The following is a 23,180-nucleotide window of genomic DNA, read 5'->3' on the forward strand; positions in this document are numbered from 1 at the left end:
GCCATCTGGCCGGGCGCGGTGGCTCAAGCCTGTAATCCCAGCACTTTGGGAGGCCGAGACGGGCGGATCACGAGGTCAGGAGATCGAGACCATCCTGGCTAACACGGTGAAACCCCGTCTCTACTGAAAATACGAAAAACTAGCCAGGCGAGGTGGCGGGCGCCTGTAGTCCCAGCTACTCGGGAGGCTCAGGCAGGAGAATGGCGTAAACCCGGGAGGCGGAGCTTGCAGTGAGCTGCGATCCGGTCACTGCACTGCAGCCTGGGCGACAGAGCGAGACTCCGTCTCAAAAAAAAAAAAAAAAATAAGCCATCTAACCCCTTTGTCATGCTCAAGCATTTGAATGTTTTCTTATTTTCTTTTTTTTTTTTTGACTATTAAAAAATAGAGACAGGGTCTTGCCATGTTGCCCAGGCTGGTCTCAATCTCCTGGGGTCTAGCAATCCTTCTACCTCAGCTTTCCAAAGTGCTGGGATTATAGGTGTGAGCCACCACGCTCGGCCTCATTTGAATAATTCCTGTATTTTGTTTATATAGAAAGTAGAAAACAGAGGGTTTGGGAATATGTCTTTTTTGTGTAGGGACACTGATAACAGTTTTTTTTTTAAACTTCTGATTCTGACTCCTTTACATAGAGCATGTGAAAGTCCAGACTCCACACCATTCCTTACTGTTTTAAACCTAGCTGTTCTATTAAGTCACCTGCTTGGCCCTTCAAGTCATTTGATTTTGTAACCCTGATGTACTTTTCTGTTTTTGAGACGAAGTCTCGCTCTGTCACCCAGGCTGGAGTGCAGTGGGGCAAATCTTGGCTCACTTCAACCTCTGCCTCCTGGGTTCAAGCGGTTCTCCTGCCTCAGCCTGAGTAGCTGGGACTACAGGTGTGCGCCACCATGCTCAGCTAATTTTTTTACTTTCAGTCAGGATGGGGTTTCACCATGTTGGCCAGGCTGGCCTCGAACTCCTGACCTCAAGTGATCTGCCCACCTCGGCCTTCCAAAGTGCTAGGATTACAGGCGTCAGCCACTGTGTCAGCTCCCTATGTACTTTAAAAAGTAGTTTCTTTTCTATATTTAAGTTCACCTGGAGCCAATATACTGTAATAATAATTGAAAAACAGCATTGATTATTCAAAGGTCAAATGTTTTACTGATAATGAAAATTATAAAAATGCATTTTCATTAATCTTTCAAATTAATTATTTTAAATAATTCAAAAACGGGGTCAACTTTATATCCCAAACAAAGTTTGAAGCCACCCGCCTCTTCTGTCAAATTACACAGAGCATCCCAACTATAAGTCAACATCACTACTAGAAACACTGAGTAGCTGGGCACAGGGGCTCACGTCTGTAATCCCAGTACTTTGGGAGGCCGAGGCGGGTGGATCACGAGGTCAGGAGATCGAGACCATGGTGAAACCCCGTCTCTACTAAAAATACAAAAAAACTTAGCCAAGCGCGGTGGTGGGCGTCTGTAGTCCCAGCTACTTGGGAAGCTGAGGCAGGAGAATGGCGTCAACCCGGGAGGCGGAGCTTGCAGTGAGCGGAGATCATGCCATGGCACTCCAGCCTGAGCGGCAGAGCAAGACTCCATCTCAAAAAAACAAAACAAAACAAAACAAAAAAAACATTGAGCAAGCACTCAGAATAACTCAAGATGCTATAGCTACTGCCCAAGTAAAGGATTCATACCAGACTTCTCTCTCTGTCTGCCAAGACCAGTCAAAGGGTCCTTCAATTCTACCTGTAAAAGCACACATGCACACTAAAATCCTTCCCATGTATTCCTACCCACTGTGACTGTCTCAACTCAAACCTATCCCAGTGCTTGTACAGACTGTGGACAACAGGTTTGCCTGTCCTCTGTTTTCACCTGCCTCTATAAAAGAAAAAAATCAATCCCACAGTACGTATACCAAAGTCTTTATGAAGTCTGACTACCTACCTATGGTATCTTATATAAATTTCCCATACTGATTTTTTAAAATCTGAAAGTATCATGCTCCTTGAGCCTCCAGCATTTGCCTCAAGCTTTTCCTTTTCCCTACAACTGAACAGTAGCACACTTACTTTCCTATTTGACTCCTTAATGCTAACCTGGAAATAAACACCAAGTTCACAGAGAGGCATTTTCTGTTGGTTCCTTAGATAGTACAACCTAACTAAGAAACACCTGCAGATTCTACTCATCCTTATAATTTCAAATGTTACTACCTCTGTGAAGCATCTGTTTTAGACAGGTACAGAGCTCTTGATAAAATCTTTTTCTTTTAAATTTTCTATAAAAAGACAGGGTCTCACTCTATTTGTATGGTACCACCATACAAATAGCTACCTCAACTAAAAAGACAGAGGGTGAAGAAGCCACAAGCAGTTCTAGGCAGCTACAAGAAATGGGTCCTGCAGACAACTGTTCTTTTTTGGAAAAAAGAAAAGTAGAGATGGGGTCTCATTATGTTGCCCGGGCACATCTAACTTCTGGCTTCAAGAGATCCTCCCACCTCAGCCTCTGTTGCCTAGGCTGGAGTGCAGTCGCATAATCATAGCTCACTGTAATTCTCAACCTCTGGGCTCAAGCAATTCTCCCATCTCAGCCTCCCATGTAGGTGGGACTACAAGGCTGCACCACCATGCCCAGCTAATTTTCACTTTTATTTTTGTAGAGATGTTGTCCAGGAGTTGACCGAACTCCTAGCCTCAAGCAATCCTTCTGCCCAAGTGCTGGGATTACAGGTATCTCCCACCATGCCTGGCCTAAAATTTATTCTTTAAATCATATGCAGTATCTATACTCTGCAAATCTATATGAATATGACATCTTTATTGGTTCGGCAGTTTGCCTGTATTTTAAAAAAGACAAATTTTTTTTTTTTTTTTTTTTTTGAGACAGAGTCTCGCTCTGTCGCCCAGGCTGGAGTGCAGTGGCGCGATTTCGGCTCACTGCAAGCTCCACCTCCCGGGTTCACGCCATTCTCCTGCCTCAGCCTCCCAAGTAGTTGGGACTACAGGCGCCCGCCACCATGCCCGGCTAATTTTTTTATTTTTAGTAGAGACGGGGTTTCACCGTGTTAGCCAGGATGGTCTCGATCTCCTGACCTCGTGATCCGCCCATCTTGGCCTCCCAAAGTGCTGGGATTACAGGCGTGAGCCACCGCGCCCGGCCGACAAAAAATTTTTAATCTTCTTTATGCTATTCAAAAAAAAAAAAAAAAAAAAAAAAAAAAAAAAGTTGAACATTTTCATTTTCCAGATGAAATTCAGAGACTAAGGTAAGTAATTTACAAGAATGATTTACAAGTACTTTACAAGTGGCAGTTTGATGGAAGCATAAAAGAATGAGGTGGCCTGAAATGAGTAGCATTCAGAGAAAATAATTTCTTGGCCAAGCGCAGGGGCTCACGCCTGTAATACCAGCACTTTGAGAGGCAGAGGTGGGTGGATCTCCTGAGGTCAGGAGTTTGAGACCAGCCTGGCCAACATGGTGAAACCCTGTTTCTACTAATACAAAAATTATCTGGGCGTGGTGGCACACACCTGTAATCCCAGCTACTCGGGAGACTGAGGCAGGAGAATCACTTAAACCTGGGAGGCAGAGGTTGCAGTGAGCCAAGATTGCGCCATTGCACTCCAGCCTGGGTGACAAGAGTGAAACTCTGTGGAAGAGCGGAGGGGAGGGGAGCGGAGGGTAGGGGAGGGGAGGGGAGGGGAGGGGACCTTCTTGCCAAAAAGACTGCAGAGGCAACAGAATGCAGAAACAGGTTTAAATCAAGTCCAGGCTACTTTTGGTAGTTACAAATCTGGCTGCAAGTGCTGCTGCCGCCTATGTTTTTCTTTTTTTTTTTCTTTTTTAAAGTACTAGTATTTATCTAATGTGGCTCCAGTAATATGCATACCTATACATGGGGGAGTTGTTTCACCTGTTTCTTATTAGCATGAAAATTCATGATAGACATAACATGAAAGTCATTCTGTCACAGAACCCGCAAGACAGACAATAAATTATGCCCTCAAGAGTCCTATTATCTGAATCAACAAAATGCTGGAATTTCTAAGCTGCCTTGTTGTCTCTTGTTAATAAATGTAATGTCTTTATCCAAATATTTCCCCAATTTGGTCCTTCATGATTGCATGCCTTGCCTGCCTAGACCAACTGAATTTCAACCAGTTCCTGACACTGCTTGTTCCCTTAATCACGATGCATTACCTGGAAACTCCAAGCTCCTCTATGGGCAGACTATGGGTTCAAATACACAGACTACACTGATCGCTGAGATCAGCTGGCAGTAATTTCTTCCTGACACTTTTGGTCACTGTGACCAAAAAAGATTCTCTAGTTTTTGTTTTTCCATCTCCCACAGAGATCTGTTGAAGAGTTAGAAAATAAAATAACAACCAACCTCCAGATCATTGCCCCTTCTATCTCCTGAGCCCCACTTCTTTACTCCCCACACTAAATGTAATAAGGAATATTTTGTACTTAATTTCTGCTACACTATAGTTTTTTGATCTTGTTTCTTTCTCCATAGCTAATATACTCCAGATGTCCAATGACCTACCACCATACAAATGCTACCTCAACTAAAAAGACAGAGGGTGAAGAAGCCACACACAGTTTTAGGCAGCTACAAGAAATGGGTCCTGCAGACAACTGTTCTTTTTTGGAAAAAAGAAAAGTAGAGATGGGGTCTCATTATGTTGCCCGGGCACATCTAACTTCTGGCTTCAAGAGATCCTCCCACTTCAGCCTCCCAAAGTGGTAGGAATACAGACGTGAGCCACTGAGCCATGCCTATTTTTTCTTCTTGAAAAAAAATGTGGCCAGGCTCAGTGGCTCCTGTCTGTAATCTGAGCACTTTGGAAGACCAAGGTAGGTGGATTGCTTGATGCCAGGAGGCTGAGAACAGCCAGGACAACATAGTGAGACCCTGTCTCAACAAAAATAAAAATAACTGGCAGGGCATGGCAGTCCCTGTAATACCAGCTACTTAGGTGGCTGAGGTAGGAGGATCGCTTAAGCCTGGGAGATCAAGGCTGCAAGTGAGCTGTGATGGTGCCACTGCACTCCAGCCTGGGTGACAGAAAGAGATCCTGTCTCGAAAACAAAAGTAACTTAAAAATATTTTGGCTTTGATTAGTTTATGCTGAATCTAAAGATTGGGGTAAAAGGCAATATGATCCAAGTTTCTTCCCATAAATCACCATGGGTCAGACTTTTGGAAGACAGCTGTAGTAGTAACATCACCACCTGCCTGCACATCCTGAACCACAGATTCCTCCATGAAAAGAACTGTGTGCAAAAGCTGATGTCATTTGCCAACAGGCTTACAGTCATCAAATCTCACTGAAAACTTCCTCACACCTTAAATCCTAATTCTTAAATATCATGAGTCTTAGGAGTTTTAGAAGAAACGTAATGAGTATAATTCACTCTACAAGATAATTTTAGGACTTGGTACCGTGGAAGGGCAACTGCTGGTGTGGGTGTGCCATGACACCAGGATAATTTTTTTTTGGTAGAGATGGAGGTCTCACCAGCTGGGGCTGGTCTGGAATGATTCTAGGTGTGAACTGCTGCACCCAGCCTTAAGTGGTTATCTTATCCTAAACCTACATAACTTAAAATTTTTTTTAAAATTTATTAAACAGGAGCGATTGTTTCCTGGTCCTCGCCTCCTCCGCGCTCTCCCTGGAGTTCTTGCAAGGCGGCCAGGGTGTCTCAGGCTGAGTTTGAGAAAGCTGCAGAGGAGGTTAAGCACCTTAAGACCAAGCCAGCCTATGATGAGATGCTGTTCATCTATGGCCGCTACAAACAAGCAACCGTGGGTGATGTAAATACAGAACGGCCCAGGATGTTGGACTTCACGGGCAAGGCCAAGTGGGATGCCTGGAATGAGCTGAAAGGGACTACCAAGGAAGATGCCATAAAAGCTTACATCAACAAAGTAGAAGAGCTAAAGAAAAAATACGGGATATGAGTGACTGGATTTGGTTAGTAGGCCATGTGTTTCTCCTAAACTGAGACAATGCCTTGTTTTTTCTAATACCGTGGATGGTGGGAATTCCGGAAAATAACCAGTTAGCCCAGCTACTCAAGGCTGCTCACCATACAGCTCTAACAGATTAGAGGCTAAAACGATCACTGACCTTCCTTGAGTAGTTTTTATATCAATTAAAAGTGTATTTGTTACTTTAAAAAAATATATATATTAAACATTTAAATCTCCCTCATTTGTCAAACACTGATATAAGTACTTTACAAAATATCAATATAGGCAGGCTCACTTTAAAATAAGGAAATAGGTCCGGGCGCGGTGGCTCATGCCTATAGTCCCAGCAGCACTTTGGGAGGCCGAGATGGGCAGATCACTTGAGGTCAGGAGTTCACAATGAGCCTGGGCAACGTGGTGAAACCCCTTCTCTACTAAAAATACAAAAATTAGCCAGGCATGGTAGCACATGCCTGTGGTCCCAGCTACTTGGAAGCCGAGGCAGGAGAACTGCCTGAACCCAGGAGGCAGAGGTTGCAGTGATACAAGATCACACCACTGCACTCCAGCACTGGCAACAGCAAGACTCTAATAAACATAAAATAAGGAAATAAAATATCATTTAACAGAAGTTTAAAATTTGAATTCCTCCTTCATATCAAAACACAAGCTCCACAAGGACAGGAATTTTTGTTTTGTTCACTTTTATATAAACCCATTTTCTGAAAGAAATTTAGATTACAACCGTAATAGTGCCACACCCCCAAGTAGTTGTCAATGAGCCTTTCCTTCATTTTTCTCCATAGCACTTACCTGGCATACTCTAAAATTCGTATCTTATGTGCACAGTAGAAAGTAGGTTACATGAAGTAAATTCATTCACTACTTTAACCCTTAAGTATTTTGTCCACCAGGGAGGGTTTATTTTAAGTCTGGCATCCCTCCTCTCCATAGCAGAATTGGTGGCAAGGACTTTATCTCTTCATAGCTATGTTCCTAGATTCCAGAAAAGGTACTTAATAATTTACCTTATTGTTTCTTTTCTCACTCCAAATATTCTAAGTAAGCTACACTGACACGGCAATCTAAAAGTGTCAGAGGCTGGGTGCAGTTGCTCACACCTGTAATCCTGGCACTTTGGGAGGCTGAGACAAGAGGATCACTTGAGCCCAGAAGGAGTTTGAGATTAGCCTGAGCAACATAGTGAGACCCCACCCCATCTCTTTAAAAAAAAAAAAAAAAAAAAAAAAATCAGCCAGGCGTGGTGGTGCACGCCTTTAGTTCCAGCTACTCGGGAGGCTGAGGAGAGAAGATTGTTTGAGCCTGGCAGGTTGAGGCTGCAGTAAGCCATGATTAAGCCAGCGCACTCCAGCCTGGGCAGCACAAGAAGACTCTGTCTCAAAAACAAACAAACAAAAAAATAAGTGGCAGGAGGTGAGGGGCAGAAAGCGAGAACCTACAAAGCAGGAATGCTAAAACAGAATCCTAACTTGTCAATATTCTTGTAGTAAAAAAACCATTTAAGGCTTCTGAATTCCTACATGTCATCCCAGTTTCCCCCAACACAAGTTTTTCCATCTGTCTTCAATTCACATTTGCAGTCTCTGTCACCATCAAGGTTCTCTTTTTTTTTTTCCCCCTTAAATAGAAGATGGGGGTCAATGCTAACTGGTTGGTCTCTAACTCCTAGGTGCAAGAGATCCTCCTGCCTTGGCCTCCCAAAGTGCTGGGATTATAGGCATGAGCCACTGCACCCAATATTCTCAGGAACACAGAAGTCCTGATACCTGCTCAAATTATTCCTGTTACAGAGAAAACTTGCTCCTGACTCCTTGTGAAAATTGTACCTATCTCCAACTTAATCTTCCAAGTGAAGCCATCATGCCAGGCACTGGCAACCATAGTGTGATCCCATTTTAAGAAAAACGGATAAAATATGTAAAGAAAAATATGGAGAAATAAGCACTGAAGTATGTGTGATTATGTCTTATTTATGTATACAGGGTACACATTTAAAGAGTTTAAAGTATTTTAAATAATATACTTAGCATTCTCTAAGCTAACAGAAGTCTCTGGCCAAGTTCTGGTTCACTGAAACATCTACACTGTTGAGGTCTCATATAAACAAATGCACCTTAATTTCCATCAACCAATAAAGAAAAATACCAGTTAATACATTTCTTAGAATAAACGTCTCTCTTGAAAACCAAGGAGAGTCAAAGCAATAGGAACAAATGGAGTCTCCATCTGAAGATAGTGTAATGCCATCCATCTCCAAACTGTAATTTTATAAGGAGGCTACAAGGCTAAACTGGACTTGGAAATGAGATAAAAACATTCCAATACTTGTGCCAGAGAGAACCAGTATTAGCCAGCAATCATTTGGAAGTATGAAGTTATAGAATACCAGTTGTAAAATAAATGTTTTACTTAAATTTAATACAGGCACTTCTTAAAACTTATGACAGCCCACAGTAAATTCCTGTCGTGTAGTATGTGGAAACTGCTACACAATGTAAGGCAAACCCTCCATCCGTCATGGCAATACTCACATGTGTGCCAATTGTGCACAAAACCATAACTGTACTTACCTTAAGAGGCTGGGGGCCTCTCAATCCTGTTTGTCCTCCCATCTGGGGAGAGCCCTGCTGAAGAGGCTCAGTCAGTAAGTTGCCAGCACTTCCCATGCCTGGGTTTGGGTACTGCATATTCTGTCGCCCTCGGCCTGCTCCAATCGAACCGTTCATGACTTGATTAGGCATTATCCCTTGTCCATTGCCTGCAGCCAACATTCCAGGATTCATGCCAGCATTCATCCCTGTGTTCATTCCCATGGCAGGCTGATTTACTGGACTGTTCATCATACCTGTTGACTGCGTGGGACCCTGATTTGGTCCACTAGTGCCCATCCCCATGTTGGGAGAAGTCAAGCCTGCCTGTGTCATTGGGCTTTTCACCATGCTATTTATCAAACCTAATCCAGGACTGTTTTGTTGGGCCTGGCTGGCCATGACTTGACCTGGGCCACCAACTCCCATATTGAGGTTAGGGGAACTACCAGATCGCAGCAATTCTGATAGCTGTTTATGTTTAGAAGCTGCATCTTGTACTATGCCAAGACTTGTCTGAAGCTGATTAATATCACCACCATTGGTTAGTCCCAGTTCTGTAGAGTTGATTAATTCATCTGGTAAGTCGTGCTCCAAGTCAAACAGAGAGCCAAAATCTAAAAGCAAAGGGAAAACATAAAGGTCAAAGTATGACAAAACCAAAATTTAAAAACTGCCCTATATTTTGTTCTTAATAAGCATTAAATATCGTTTCCAAACCTCACTCCACGTTTTTCTATTTATTTGAGACAGGGTCTTGCTCTGTTGCCCAGGCTGGAGTGCAGTGGCGCAATTTTGGCTCACTGTAACCTCCATCCACAGGTTCAAGTGATTCTACCATCTCAGCCTCCCAAGTAGCTGCAACCACAGGTGCGCACCACCACACCTGGCTAAATTTTGTATTTTTAATAGAGGTGGGGCTTGACATGTTGACCTGGCTGGTCTTGAACTCCTGAGCTGAAGCTATCTGTCCGCGTCGGCCTTCCAAAGTGCTGGGATTACAGGCATGAGCCACCACACGCAGCCCTATATATTATTTGTATCGTAGTTTTTTAGGTCATACTAAAACAATTGTATAGATTTTTTAAATTGAGGGGATATTTGGTTACCTCAACAGACTTAAAACACTTAAGAACTGTACCTAAAATAAGACCAAGGAATAAAGGGATTGAAAGTACAACACCCCCCAACAATGATAGACTGGATAAAGAAAAATGTGGCACATATACACCATGGAATACTACGCAGCCATAAAAAAGGATGAGTTAATGTCCTTTGCAGGGACAAGGATGAAGCTGGAAATCATCATTCTCAGCAAAATAATATAGGAAAAGAAAACCAAACACCGCATGTTCTCACTCATAAGTGGGAGAGCGAACACATGGACACAGAGAGGTGAACATCACACACCAGGGCCTGTCGGGGAGTGGGGGGCTAGGGAGGATAGCATTAGGACAAATACCTAATGTAGATGACAGATTGATGGGTGTAGCAAACCACCATGGCACGTATATACCTATGTAACAAACCTGCATGTTCTGCACATATATCCCAAAGCTTAAAGTATAAATTTTTTAAAAAACCCTAGCATTCTAAATAATGTTATAGAATTAGCGTAATAACTGAAATAAAGTTTTATTTTTAGTTAAAAAAAACCAAAAACACAACACCCATTACTACATGGGTTGCCAGCTAAAGGTTTGTATCCACCATCATGGAAAAAAGAAATGCAATTAAGCTGTATTAATATTCCCAAGTTCCTTAGAAGAACAGTTAAAATAACTTATCTATACACAAACTAAACTCAGGATGGGAAAAAAAACATTTTAAATATTGTAATACATAAAGACAGACAACTGATACAAAAGACCCGTCATTTGCGGAACATTCAGTGTGTGCTCCAGTTAAGCAGAGGGCTATCCACCATTTTTACCAAGTTCCTATATAGTACCTGTCTCAAAGTAGGCCCTCAACAGGCTGGGTTTTTGACCTGTAGCCTACAGAATAGCTTTCCTTAACCAAAATCTAGCCAGAATAGGGTACAAAACCATGCCTCTGGCTCCTTCACCATCCAAACCACCCCTATCAAGAACAGCGCTAGACTAGCCCTGGAGGTTCACATCTGTAATCTCAGTACTTTGGGAGACCAAGGCAGGAGGAATTCTTCAGCCCAGGCCAACACAGCAAGACCCTGTCTCTAGAAATAATAAAGTTAGCTGGGTGGGGTGGCACTAGGCTATAGTCCTAGCTATTCAGGAGGCTAAGGTGGGAGCATTACTGGAGTCCAGGAATTTGAGGTTGTAGTGAGCTCTAACTGCACAACTGCACTCCAGCGTGGGTGACAGAGCAAGACCCTGTCTCAATAAAGAACAAACAAACAAAACAGGGTGCTAAGTATAGATTAATGCAGGGTTTCTTAACCTTGGCACTTAACATTTTGAGCTGTGTGATAATTCTTCGTTGTGGGTGGAGGGGGACTGTCGTGCGCCCTCGAGTATCATCAGGAGACTCCTGGTCTTTCTACTTATGCCAGTAGCACCCATATCCCAATTGTGACAATCAAAACTGTCTCCAGACATCACCAAACGTCCCCTGGGGGAACAAAATTACTCAATATTGACCTACTGACAGTATTAACCTATTATAGAAATTATTTGAGTTTTCTTCCCTTTTAATTCTCTACAGTAGTTTTCACATTAAAGAGGCATTACTGGGAGCTGGGCACAGTGGTACACACCTATAGTCCCAGCTACTCAGGAGGCTGAGGCAAGAGGATAGCTTGAGCCCAGGAATTCACATCAAGTCTGGGCAACACTGTGAGACCCTGTCTACTAACAACAACAAAAACTCTACAGCTATCAGCCTCTTAAAAAACAGTCCATCCCTTGAAGACAAAATATTTTCCTAATGGTCTACTGGATCCAATCAATCTTGGTTCCTAAGTATGACTCTTTCTGTATGTGCCCTTCCTGTTCTTGTTTTTTTTTTTTCTTTCCTTCCCAGTCCTGCTCCTTCTATATCTTACAGCATTTTATCATGTCACTGAAATTATCTCCGGGTTTGCCTCCTCTCCTCCCCCTGCCATCCCTTGTGACCACCCCTCACTCCACTCATGCGCTCTCTGGGAAGGACATGTTTTACCACTTACACACCAACTCCTTGCCTACAGCGTAACATAGTAAGCACATGATCATATACGAACTATACCAAATTGTATCCCAAGATCTCAGGGCATGATTTAGAGTCCAGAGTTTTACAGAATTACTCTTTCCTTTTAAAATATCATATGGGCCGGGCGCGGTGGCTCAAGCCTGTAATCCCAGCACTTTGGGAGGCCGAGACGGGCGGATCATGAGGTCAGGAGATCGAGACCATCCTGGCTAACATGGTGAAACCCCGTCTCTACTAAAAAATACAAAAAACTAGCCGGGCGAGGTGGCGGGCGCCTGTAGTCCCAGCTACTCGGGAGGCTGAGGCAGGAGAATGGCGTAAACCCGGGAGGCGGAGCTTGCAGTGAGCTGAGATCCGGCCACTGCACTCCAGCCTGGGCAACAGAGCGAGACTCCGTCTCAAAAAAATAAATAAAATAAAATAAAATAAAATAAAATAAAATAAAATATTATATGGGCTCCTCCATCAAAAATGTGTCACAAGGCTGAGTACTCTGGCTCACACCTGTAATCCCAGTACTTTGTGAAGCTGAGGAGGACAGATGGCTCGAGCTCAGGAGACCAGCCTGGGCAACATGGCAAAAACCAAACTGTACAAAAAAATACAAAACTTAGCCAGGCCTGGTGGCCTGTGTCTGTCCCAGCTACTACAGAGGCTGAAGGAGGAGGATCACGGCAGCTTAGGTGACTCTAGCCTGGGTGACAGAGGGAGATCCTATCTCAAACAACCACCACCACCACCACCACCACCACCACCACCACCACCACCACAACCAATCACCACCACCACCCAAATGTGTAACAAAACTGACTTAAACTCACTATTCAAAAATGACTGCTTAATATACTGATATAGTTCCTTATTTCCTTATATTTATGTGATTTACAAAACTGAGATCGTACTTTACTTGCAATTTTTACTTTTCCCTTGGAGTATCCAAGAAAATATTTTATCATTAGCATAGTGAACATAGAGGGCAAAAAAAATCTTCACTTTAGAAATTTTAAAAGCAGGCAGTGGTAAGTTACAGCAGAAATCACAAAGGAAATTGAGTAATAAAAAATATATTTCAAAACCTAAAGGCCTATGTTAGAAAATAGAGTTAAAAATTAATGAATTCTCCAGTGAGTCTCCTGAGGTTGCTAAAAAATAGTGAATTAAGTATACAAATTATATGAGAAAAATAGTATTTATAGGAAGAAGACAAAGATAAAAGCATAAATGAAAGAGAAAATACGAATGTAACAGCATTACCAAAACTAGAAGTTAGTTTTTTGCAGTAACAAAAGATGAACTTCAAGAAGGTTAAGAAAAAAAGAAAATTAAAAGACAAAGCAATACTATTATCAACTTTATACAAAAAAATGAAAATATACAAAACAAATACATTCCAGAGAAAATACTCAAACCTTAGCAAAAAAAGAAGTAATATAGGATATGGAATGTCCCAGTTTCTCCAACAAATTCATAGCGTAAGCTGGGAGGTGGAATCCTCATTCAAACAAGCCAACTATAAAAACATTTTGAAATGAGAGTAAGGGATATTTAAGTACAGACTGAGTAATGGGTGATATTAAGAAATCATTAACTTTATTGACTACAACAATGGCATAAAAGATACACACTGAAATATTTCTGGTGAAATGACATGGTTAGGATTTGCTTTAAAATACTACAGCAAAAAAAGGGTGGAAGGGTGGTATATTAGTAAACTTGAAGCTGGGTAACAGGCACATGGGATTTCTTTATAATACATTCTATTACATTGAAATTTCCCATTTATAAAAGTTTAAAAGAAAACCACATGGGAAGCCAGACCACTGTAATCCTACTACTACTAAAGAAAATAAATCCTTGGTTAATTTTTCCATAAAGAAAGCACCATATCCGAACTGTTTACAGGCATGCCCTACACCAAACGTTCAAGAAAAAGACAATTTCAAGCTAACACAAATACTTCTAAAAAAAACCAGAAATAATATTATAGAAATTACACATGGCCAATATAAAAAAACACAGGCCAACCTTCTTCATGGACACAGAAACAAGACTCTTTAAAGAGAGCAAACCAAAGTCTCAAAAACCATCATCAAGTTGGGATAATCCCAAGAATCTAGGGGACACCAGAACATCTATAAACTGTCATTCACCATAGTAACAAAGGATAAAGAAAATATAAGATTCATCTTGGCCAGGCACAGTGGCTCACGCCTGCAATCCCAGCACTTTGGGACGCCAAGGTGGGCAGATCACTTGAGGTCAGGAGTTCGAGACCAGCCTGGCCAATATAGTGAAATCCCGTCTCTACTAAAAACAAAACAAAACAAAACAAAACAAAACAAAAAATTAGCTGGGTGTGGTGGCGGGCGCCTGTAATCCCAGCTACTTGGGAGGCTGAAGCAGGAGAATCGCTTGAACCCGGGAAGCAGAGGTTGCAATGAGCAGAGATGGTGCCACTGCACTCCAGGCTGGGTGTCAGAGCGAGACTCCGTCTCACACACACACACATAAAAAAAAAGGTTACAAATTCTATAAAGGAAAAAAAAGAAGAAAGGCCGGGCATGGTGGTTCTTGCCTGTAAACCAAGCGCTTTGGAAGGCCAAGGCAGGTGTTTACCTGAGGTCAGGAGTTCGAGACCAGCCTGAGGAGAAACCCTGTCTCTACCAAAAATACAAAATTTGCGGTAAGTGGTGGCGCATGCCTGTAACCTCAGTTACTCAGGACGCTGAGGCAGGAGAATCGCTTGAACTCGGGAGGTGGAGGATGCGGTGAGCTGAGATAGTGCTACTGCACTCCAGCATGGGTGACAAGAGCAAAACTCTGTCTCGATAAAAAAAAAAAAAAAAAAAAGAAAAGAAAGAAAAAGGAAGAAACAAAACTTATTGTCTGCAGATAATATAACTGTTGACATAAAAAATTCAAAGCAAATACATATAACATCAACTATACCCCATGAATATACACAACCATTGTCAATTTTAAAGAAATACACACAACTGGAAATTCTGAGAGGTTAGCAAGGTGACTGATTATACCATAAATATAAACATATCAAAGTGAATTTCTGGGCCGGGCGCGGTGGCTCACGCCTGTAATCCCAAGCACTTTGGGAGGCCGAGGCGGGCGGATCACAAGGTCAGGAGATCAAGACCACGGTGAAACCCCGTCTCAACTAAAAATACAAAAAATTAGCCGGGCGCGGTTGTGGGCGCCTGTAGTCCCAGCTACTCGGGAGGCTGAGGCAGGAGAATGGCGTGAACCCGGGAGGCGGAGCTTGCAGATCGCGCCACTGCACTCCAGCCTGGGCGACAGAGCGAGACTCTGTCTCAAAAAAAAAAAACAAAGTGAATTTCTGTATGCCAGCAACAAATGGTTACAAGTAATTTTTAAAATAATGTATAGCCCGGCACGGTGGTTCACGCCTGTAATCCTAGCACTTTGCGAGGCTGAGACGGGTGGACTGCTGGAGGTCAGGAGTTTGAGACCAGCCTGGCCAACATGGTGAAATCCTGTCTCCACTAAAAATACCAAAATTAGCCAGGCATGGTGGTGCACGCCTGTAGTCCCAGCTACTGAGAAGGCTGAGGCACGAGAATCGCTTGAACCCAGGAGGCAGCGTTTTCAGTGAGCAGAGACTGTACCATTGTACTCCGGCCTGGGTGACACAGTGAGACTCTATCTCAAATTTAAAAAAAAAAAAAAAAAAAGATTTATAACATAGGAAAAAACTGACAATGTATAAAACAGGTGTAAACTCAAAAGTAAAGGCTGCCTAAAAAGAATATCTCAAACACTTAGACAGAAATCCTCAGTATTAAAGACATTCCCCAGTACTGACCTACAGATTCAATGCAATTATCAAACAGACTTCTAAAGTCTGTCAAGAAACTGGACAAGTTGATTCTAAAGTATACACAGATCCCAAGGACCACTGGAGGTGTGAAAAAATAAAAAGGAAAAGAAAGCCAGCAGAGTGGCTCATGCTTGTAATCCTAGCACATTGGAAGGCCAAGGGGCGAAAGACCACCTCTCTACAAAAAAAATTTTTGTAAATTAGCTGGATGCAGGCCGTATGCGGTGGCTCACGTCTTGTAATCCCAGCACTTTGGGAGGCCGAGGCGGGCGGATTGCTCAAGACCAGCCTGGCCAACACAGTGAAACCCCATCTCTACTAAAAATAAAAAAATCAGCCGGGAATGGTGGTGTGTGTCTGTAGTCCCAGCTACTTGGGAGACTGAGGCAGAAGAATCGCTTGAACACAGGAGGTGGAGGTTGCAGTGGCACCACTGCACTCCAGTTTGGGCAACAGAGTGAGACTTTGTCTCAAAAAACAAAAAAAAATTAGTCGGATATGCTGGCATGCACCTACAGGTCCCAGCTACTCAAAGTGCCTGCTTGAGCCCAGGAGGTAGAGGATGCAGTGTGCTATGATCCTGCCACTGCACTCCAGCCTGAGTGACCAAGTGAAGCCCTGTCTCAATAACTTAAAAAAAAAAAAAAAGGACGGGATGGGCGCTGTGGGTCACACCTCTAATCCCAGCACTTTGGGAGGCCGAGGCGGGCGGATCACTTGAGGTCAAGAGTTTGAGACCAGCCTGGCCAACATGGTGAAACCCCATCTCTACTGAAAACACAAAAATTAGCTGGGTGTGGTGGCGGGTGCCTGTAATCCCAGCTACTCAGGAGGCTGAGGCAGGAGAATCACTTGAGCCTGGCAGGCAGAGGTTCCAGTTAGTTGAGATCGCACCATTTGCACTCCAGCCTGGGCGACAGAGCGAGACTCCATCTCTGGGGCAACAAAAAAAGCACGGCCTAAAGCTTGGGTCTCAGAAGCTCCAAAAAAACCAACTCCGTCCATCCCCATCCTCCTCCCTCTGCCAAAAAATAAAAAATAAAAAATAAAAAATAAAAAATACAGGGAATAACCTTGTTTCCATCTCCGCAAAACAGGAAAGTGTCTACTTCATGCTATTTGTGATTAAATGAGTAAATAAATGTATGTTATTTGTGATTAAATGAGTGAATAAATGTAAAGTGTTTAGAACACCTGGCACACACTAAGCACTATAAACATGTTACCTATTGTTATTCAATGGACTCATTACATTATCAGGAGACAGCCCAGCTTACAATGATGACAGCATACATTTATCCAGCACTTTCAACGTGTCAGGCATTTTTCTTGGCACCTCACATGTATTATTCTCATTAATTTCAACAACCTCAGAAGTCCATACTAGCTACGTGTACAGAGTTCATCAAATAGTAATCAGCTTTAGTAATATAGAAGTCTTTGTTATTCTAGGGCCTACAGCGAGGGTTTTAATTTAATCTGTACTGAAGCCAAATCTATTGTATTTGATTGCTGTCTCATGTTTTTCCTTTTTTTTTTTTTTTTTTGAGACAGGGTCTTGCTGTGTCGCCCAGCCTGGAGTGGAGTGCCGGGATCACAGCTCACTACAGCCTCACCTCCTGGCTCAAGCAATCCTCCTCAACAGCTGCCACCAAAGGCACGCATCACAACACCTAATTTTTTTTTTTTAACTTTGTTGAGATGGCGGTCTCACCATGTTACCCAGACTGGTCTGAATCTCCTGGGCTCAAGCAAGCCTCCCACCTTGGCCTCCCAAAGTGCTGGGGTTACATATGTGTGCCATGGCGCTGGGCCAGCAAGTATTTTTTCTAGATAGTAAGGTGAGCTCTTAGGTATTTATCTAGTTTTGCCCCCTTTATATTTAATTAAAAATTCATAAGTCTGAAGTTTGTCCATCACCTTTTAACTATCCTACGGCAAATATTAAAAAACAGTATCACAAATAACTGTTGAAATGAATGAACTATCTCCAGTAAGACATTTCCTGCTTACTAAAGTATCAACCAATCAACATTACCAGGCTGCTTCTACCAAGCAGTCTGTTCACAAGTTCCTTTATGCCTTTAATGATGCTCCAATACAAAATTGACTTTCAGTAAAATGTTTCTTCTGCCTCACAAGGAGCAGTATTTTTTTTTTTAAGTTTCTTCATCTGAGTGTACATTTAGTCCAATCATGGTGAAGTAAAACAGGACAAGACACATTTAAATCTGATTTGAAAAGTTTAGCATAGGTTGGACACCATGGCTCACGCCTATAATCCTAGCACTTTGGAAGGCCAAGGCTGGAGGGTTGCTTGAATGCAGGAGTTCAAAGCCAGCCTGGAATGCAGAAAGACTCTAGTATCAACAAAAAAATACAAAAATTAGCCAGGCATGGTGGTGCACACCTGTAGTCCCAGCTACTCAGGAGGCTGAGATGGGAGGATTGCTTGAGCTCAGGAGGTTGAGGTTGCAGTGAGCCATGATCACGCCACTGCACTCCAGTTTGGGCGACAGAATAAGACCCTGTCTCAAAAAAAAAAAAAAAAAAGAAAAAGAAAAGTTTAGCCTAATACATGGTTTACCCAATGGACCACGTATTAGAAATGTGACAACTTAAACAACTGAATTTGGATTAAACACGTGGGAAACTAGTGTTGAGTCAAAACATCCTTTCATTATTACATACTGATTCTGTAGATCACCCTTGCTGTCTCCTATTATTTCTTGTGGTCTGCTCCTTACAATAGATTTAACCATATAATAATCCCTTATAAAATAAACTCGGCGGCCAGGCGTGGTGGCTCACGCCTGTAATCTCAGCACTTTGGGAGGCCGAGGCGAGCAATCACCTGAGGCCGGGAGTCCAAGACCAGCCTGCCTAACATGGAGAAACCCTGTCTCTAAGAAAAAAATACAAAATTAGCTGGGTGTAGTGGCACATTCCTGTAATCCCAGCTACTTGGGAGGCTGAGGCAGGAGAATCGCTTGAACCCAGGAGGCAGAGGTTGAAGTAAGCTGAGACTGCGCCATTGCACTCCAGTTTGTGCAACAAGAGCGAAACTCCAAGTAAATAAAAAAAAAACCTGTTCATTTAGCCTTTCCAAAAACAAAAGGATCAAAACAATTCAATGATATGTGAAAAATTAAATGAAGTAGTATATATAAATGAAGCATAACCTTTAAAATTAGGACCATTAAAAATATAATCCCAAACACTGCACTGTGAACATAAATCAGATAATTTTCTAGTTACTTAACTATGACACAAAATGCAACTGAAAATTAAAATAATTTTGGCTCAAAATCTAATTCTACTATATTAGTATCTCTCTCAGTTACTTTTTTTTTTTTTTACTTAAAAGGCTCACAAATTATTTGTTGAGTAAACACACTTACCTTTGTAATTTCGGTAAAATGAAGTAAAATCAACTCAGTTCTCTTAAACTGTGTTCAGTAAGTAAAATACTTTTATTAATTATTTCAAATCTAGTCAATTTTCTCAAATCCCACAGAATTCATCTACTGCTCCTCCTCCCTTTAGCTGGCTTTCTCCGTGGCATTAAAATGCTTTTAGGCCCGGGCACGGTGGCTCACGCCTGTAATCTCAGCACTTTGGAAGGCTGAGGATGGCGGAGGTCAGGAGTTTGAGACCAGCCTGGCCAACATGGTGAAACCCCATTTCTACTAAAAATACAAAAATGAGCCAGGGTGATGGCACACGCCATCCAGCTACGCAGGAGGCTAAGGCTCCAGAATCACCTGAACCTTGGAGGCGGAGACTGCAGTAAGCCAAGATCGCGCTACTGCACTCCAGCCTGGGCGACAGTGCAAGACTCCATCTCAAAAAATAAAAATAAAAAAATGCTTTTAGGCCAGACTCGGTAGGCGGCTCACACCTGTAATTCCAGCACTTTGAGAGGCCAAGGCAGGTCGCTTGAGCCCAGGAGTTTGAGACGAGCCTGGGTAAGATAGCAAGACCCTGTCTCTACAAGAAAAATTTATAAATTAGCCAGGCATAGTGGTGCAGCTACAGGCTGAGGTGGGAGGATCATTTAGCCCAGGAGGTCGAGGTTGCCGTGAGTCAAGATTGCACCACAGCACTACAGCGTGGAAGACAGAGCGAGACCCGGTCTCAAACAAACAACAAAAAACACTTAATGTTTTTAAAGAGTGGACATTTCAAACTTTTCTTTCATCTAACCCAGAGGTTGAGTCCACGGGATGAGTAGGAGCTTGACAGATGAAGGGTGGAACAACCTAAGGTGGGGAGGAGTAAAAGCTCAGCCAGTTCAGCAGTTGAAATAAAGTGGGGAGCCGGGCGCGGTGGCTCAAGCCTGTAATCCCAGCACTTTGGGAGGCCGAGACGGGCGGATCACGAGGTCAGGAGATCGAGACCATCCTGGCTAACACGGTGAAACCCCGTCTCTATTAAGAAATACAAAAAACTAGCCGGGCGAGGTGGCGGGCGCCTGTAGTCCCAGCTACTCGGGAGGCTGAGGCCGGAGAATGGCGTAAACCCGGGAGGCGGAGCTTGCAGTGAGCTGAGATCCGGCCACTGCACTCCAGCCTGGGTGACAGAGCGAGACTCCGTCTCAAAAAAAAAAAAAAAAAAAAAAAAAAGAAATAAAGTGGGGAGAACAAAGTGAGTAATGAGGTGGTCAGAGATCAGAACACTCACCGTACCTAGTCTAGGTTAGAGATTTGGAATTTTTTAAAAAACAAAACAAAAAAAGAATGGAGTTGAAAATCAAACTTACATTAGTCATTCTAATTGTGATAATGGTTTGGCTAAACACTGAAACTACCAATCTTACAAAGACTTCTTATTCTTATTGCTTTCGGACACTCCTACTCTTACACCGGATGCTTAAAAAGCGTGAAATTTTAAAACTGAAGCTTTTGAAATGAGAAAATTTTGTAAATCTTACAAATTTATCAGGTTCAAACAACTTTCCTAACCTCAATTCAGTACTTCATTTAAAAAAGGTACTTTAACCCTCCGTAGATGAAGAATTATCATATAAACAACCCACCTAGCAAGGAAATAAAGATGCACAAACATTTCAAACTACGTAATTTGAAGGAACATTAATTATAATAAAATATCCATGCTGGATTAAAATAAAATATCCATCCATATTAAAATAAAATATCCAAAATAAAATTTAATTTTATAATTAAAATATCCATTTATTAATTAAAATAAATAGCTATTAATTAACATTAATATTTAATTAATTAAAATAAAATATCCATGCAATAAAATAAAATATCCATGATAGACAAGATTTCTAATACTTCCAAAAAATTAGGATAACTTGTTAAGTTTTATACAAATTTGGATAAAAGATGATAATTATACAGGATTACATAGCTACAAATGCTGGCAGCTATTGAATTTTGAAATCCAATAGTGAAAGAGCAAAAGTGCAAGCAAATTTCAAAATATGTACTCTTAACATGGTCCTTCTATCATGACATCAAAAGGTGTACCCATACTTTGGAAAGAGATTAACTTGAAGTTTATTCTTAAACCCCAACAACGCCGGGGATGGTGGCTCACACCTGTAATCCCAACACTTTGGGAGGCCGAAGCGGGCGGATCATGAGGCCAGGAGTTCAAGACCATCCTGGCCAACATAGCGAAACCCTGTCTCTACTAAAAGTACAAAAATTAGCCGGTTGTGGTGGCATGCGCCTGTAGTCCCAGCTACTCGGGAGGCTGAGGTGGGAGAATCACTTGAACCCAGGAGGCGGAAGCTGCAGTGAGCTGAGACCTCACCACTACACTCCAGCCTGGGTGACAGAGTGAGACTCCATCTCAAAAAACAAAAAAACCCAACACATTTCAATTTTGAGTAATAATTATTATTTTTTTTGAGACGGAGTTTTGCTCTTGTGGTCCAGGCGCAATCTCAGCTCATTGCAACCTCTGCCTCCCAGGTTCAAGAGATTCCCTTGCCTCAGCCTCCCCAGTAGCTGGAACTACAGGCGCCTGCCACCACATCCGGCTAATTTTTGTATTTTTAGTAGAGATGGGATTTCACCATGTTGGCCAGGCTGGTCTCGAATTCCTGACCTCGAGTAATCTGCCCGCCTCAGCCTCCCAAAGTGCTGGGATTACAAGCGTACACCACTGCGTCCAGCCTTAAGTCTTGAATTTTAAACAGAGATGAAGTGCTTTAATTGATCCAGAATGTGACCTGGGGCCATGTTTAGAAAATTCACATTGACAATCTACCTTGCTCTTTTTCAATGTATTAATATAGTGACACTTCTTGTGAAAATAACTACATGAGGCTGGGCATGGTGGCTCACGCCTGTAACCCCAGCACTTTGGGAGGCCGAGGCGGGCAGATCGTCTGATGTCAGGAGTTCGAGGTCAGCCTGGCCAACATGGCAAAACCCTGTGTCTACTAAAAATACAAAAATTAGCCGGGTGTGGTAGCAGGCGCCTGTAATCCTAGCTACTTCAGATCACACCACTGCACTCCAGCCTGGGCAACAGAGCAAGATTCTGTATTTAAAAAACAAAAACAACAACAACAACAAAAAACTACATGATGAAGACAGTATTATTCATTAAAATCCCACCTTAAGAATCAACTCAAGAACATGTTTTACAGTAAGCCTAAACTGTGTGCTAACTAAACTGTCACTGAACAGTTCCTGATTTTGAGCAAAACTTGGGATTTGTTACAAGGGAATGCCTATAGAGAATCCTGGATGGAGAAACATACCCTTTAAAAACAAAATGAAACAAAAAACAACAAAAAAACTTGCATATCTGTAAATAACAGGGAGAGTGAATGGTTTCTAAGTTGGTATCTGATATATTTTCTACATTTATGACAACTGGTAAACCAAACATGGATCTTGAACAAAATAAACAATTCACTTTATTGATTACAATTTACCAAAAATTTCCAAGGCAAATGACAAGCTTATTACAAAAGAGGTAAATAACATATTCCTAGTCTCCCTGCCATAGGTTCTACCTACTGCTGCTCTGTACAGCATTACCAGAATTAGTCTTTCCCCAACCTGGTCATAAAATTTTTACCCTGATGCTAAGATAAATGGCAAATTCCTTAACATATATCTTTTTCCATAATAGAACCCCAACATCCTTTCCCATCTGTCTCCCATGAAAAACCCTACCACACAGCGTATATTCTAACCACATCAGAACCATGTTAGCTCCATCTGAAAAACTCTTCCAACTTTCCCCACCTCTAAGGTATGTTACTTTAATTTCCACCAACCCTATTCAAATGCATTTTCTCCGTGAAGTTTTCCACAAACACTCCAAACCCACTCTGTCAAAAACAATCCCTATCCCCTGCCTTTATACAGAACATTTAAAAAACCTTTTAAAGCGTAACTTATAGGAAAATTGTTTAGACATGTATACCAACCCCACTGTATCTCTAAAGGTTTTGACAGCAGAAGGCACCTTAATTCGTCTTTACATTGCAAATGCCTAAGACTTGGTAGGTATCCAATGTTTGTTGGCTAAAATGAGATAAAGGTGCAGCAAATGAAAAGAACGAC

At 42.2% G+C, this 23,180-nt stretch overlaps 1 protein-coding gene and 1 pseudogene across 3 annotated transcripts in view; one reads left to right on the forward strand and one right to left on the reverse strand.

Annotated features, from left to right (window-relative positions):
• The window catches only part of EP300 (E1A binding protein p300), a 91,779-nt gene that overhangs the window by 57,208 nt on the left and 11,391 nt on the right, over positions 1-23,180 (reverse strand). For both annotated transcript variants that reach the window (XM_003905597.5, XM_021921594.2), the window contains exon 2: positions 8,580-9,214. In XM_003905597.5, the coding sequence (XP_003905646.2) occupies positions 8,580-9,214 (635 nt within the window). The remainder of the gene's footprint in view (positions 1-8,579; positions 9,215-23,180) is intronic.
• Positions 5,654-6,193, forward strand: LOC108580750 (annotated as a pseudogene). The gene has a single exon (XR_001892286.2). The product of XR_001892286.2 is annotated as an acyl-CoA-binding protein pseudogene (transcript).

The sequence above is a fragment of the Papio anubis genome, chromosome 16 (assembly GCF_008728515.1).
Source record: "Papio anubis isolate 15944 chromosome 16, Panubis1.0, whole genome shotgun sequence".
Lineage (NCBI taxonomy): Eukaryota > Metazoa > Chordata > Mammalia > Primates > Cercopithecidae > Papio > Papio anubis.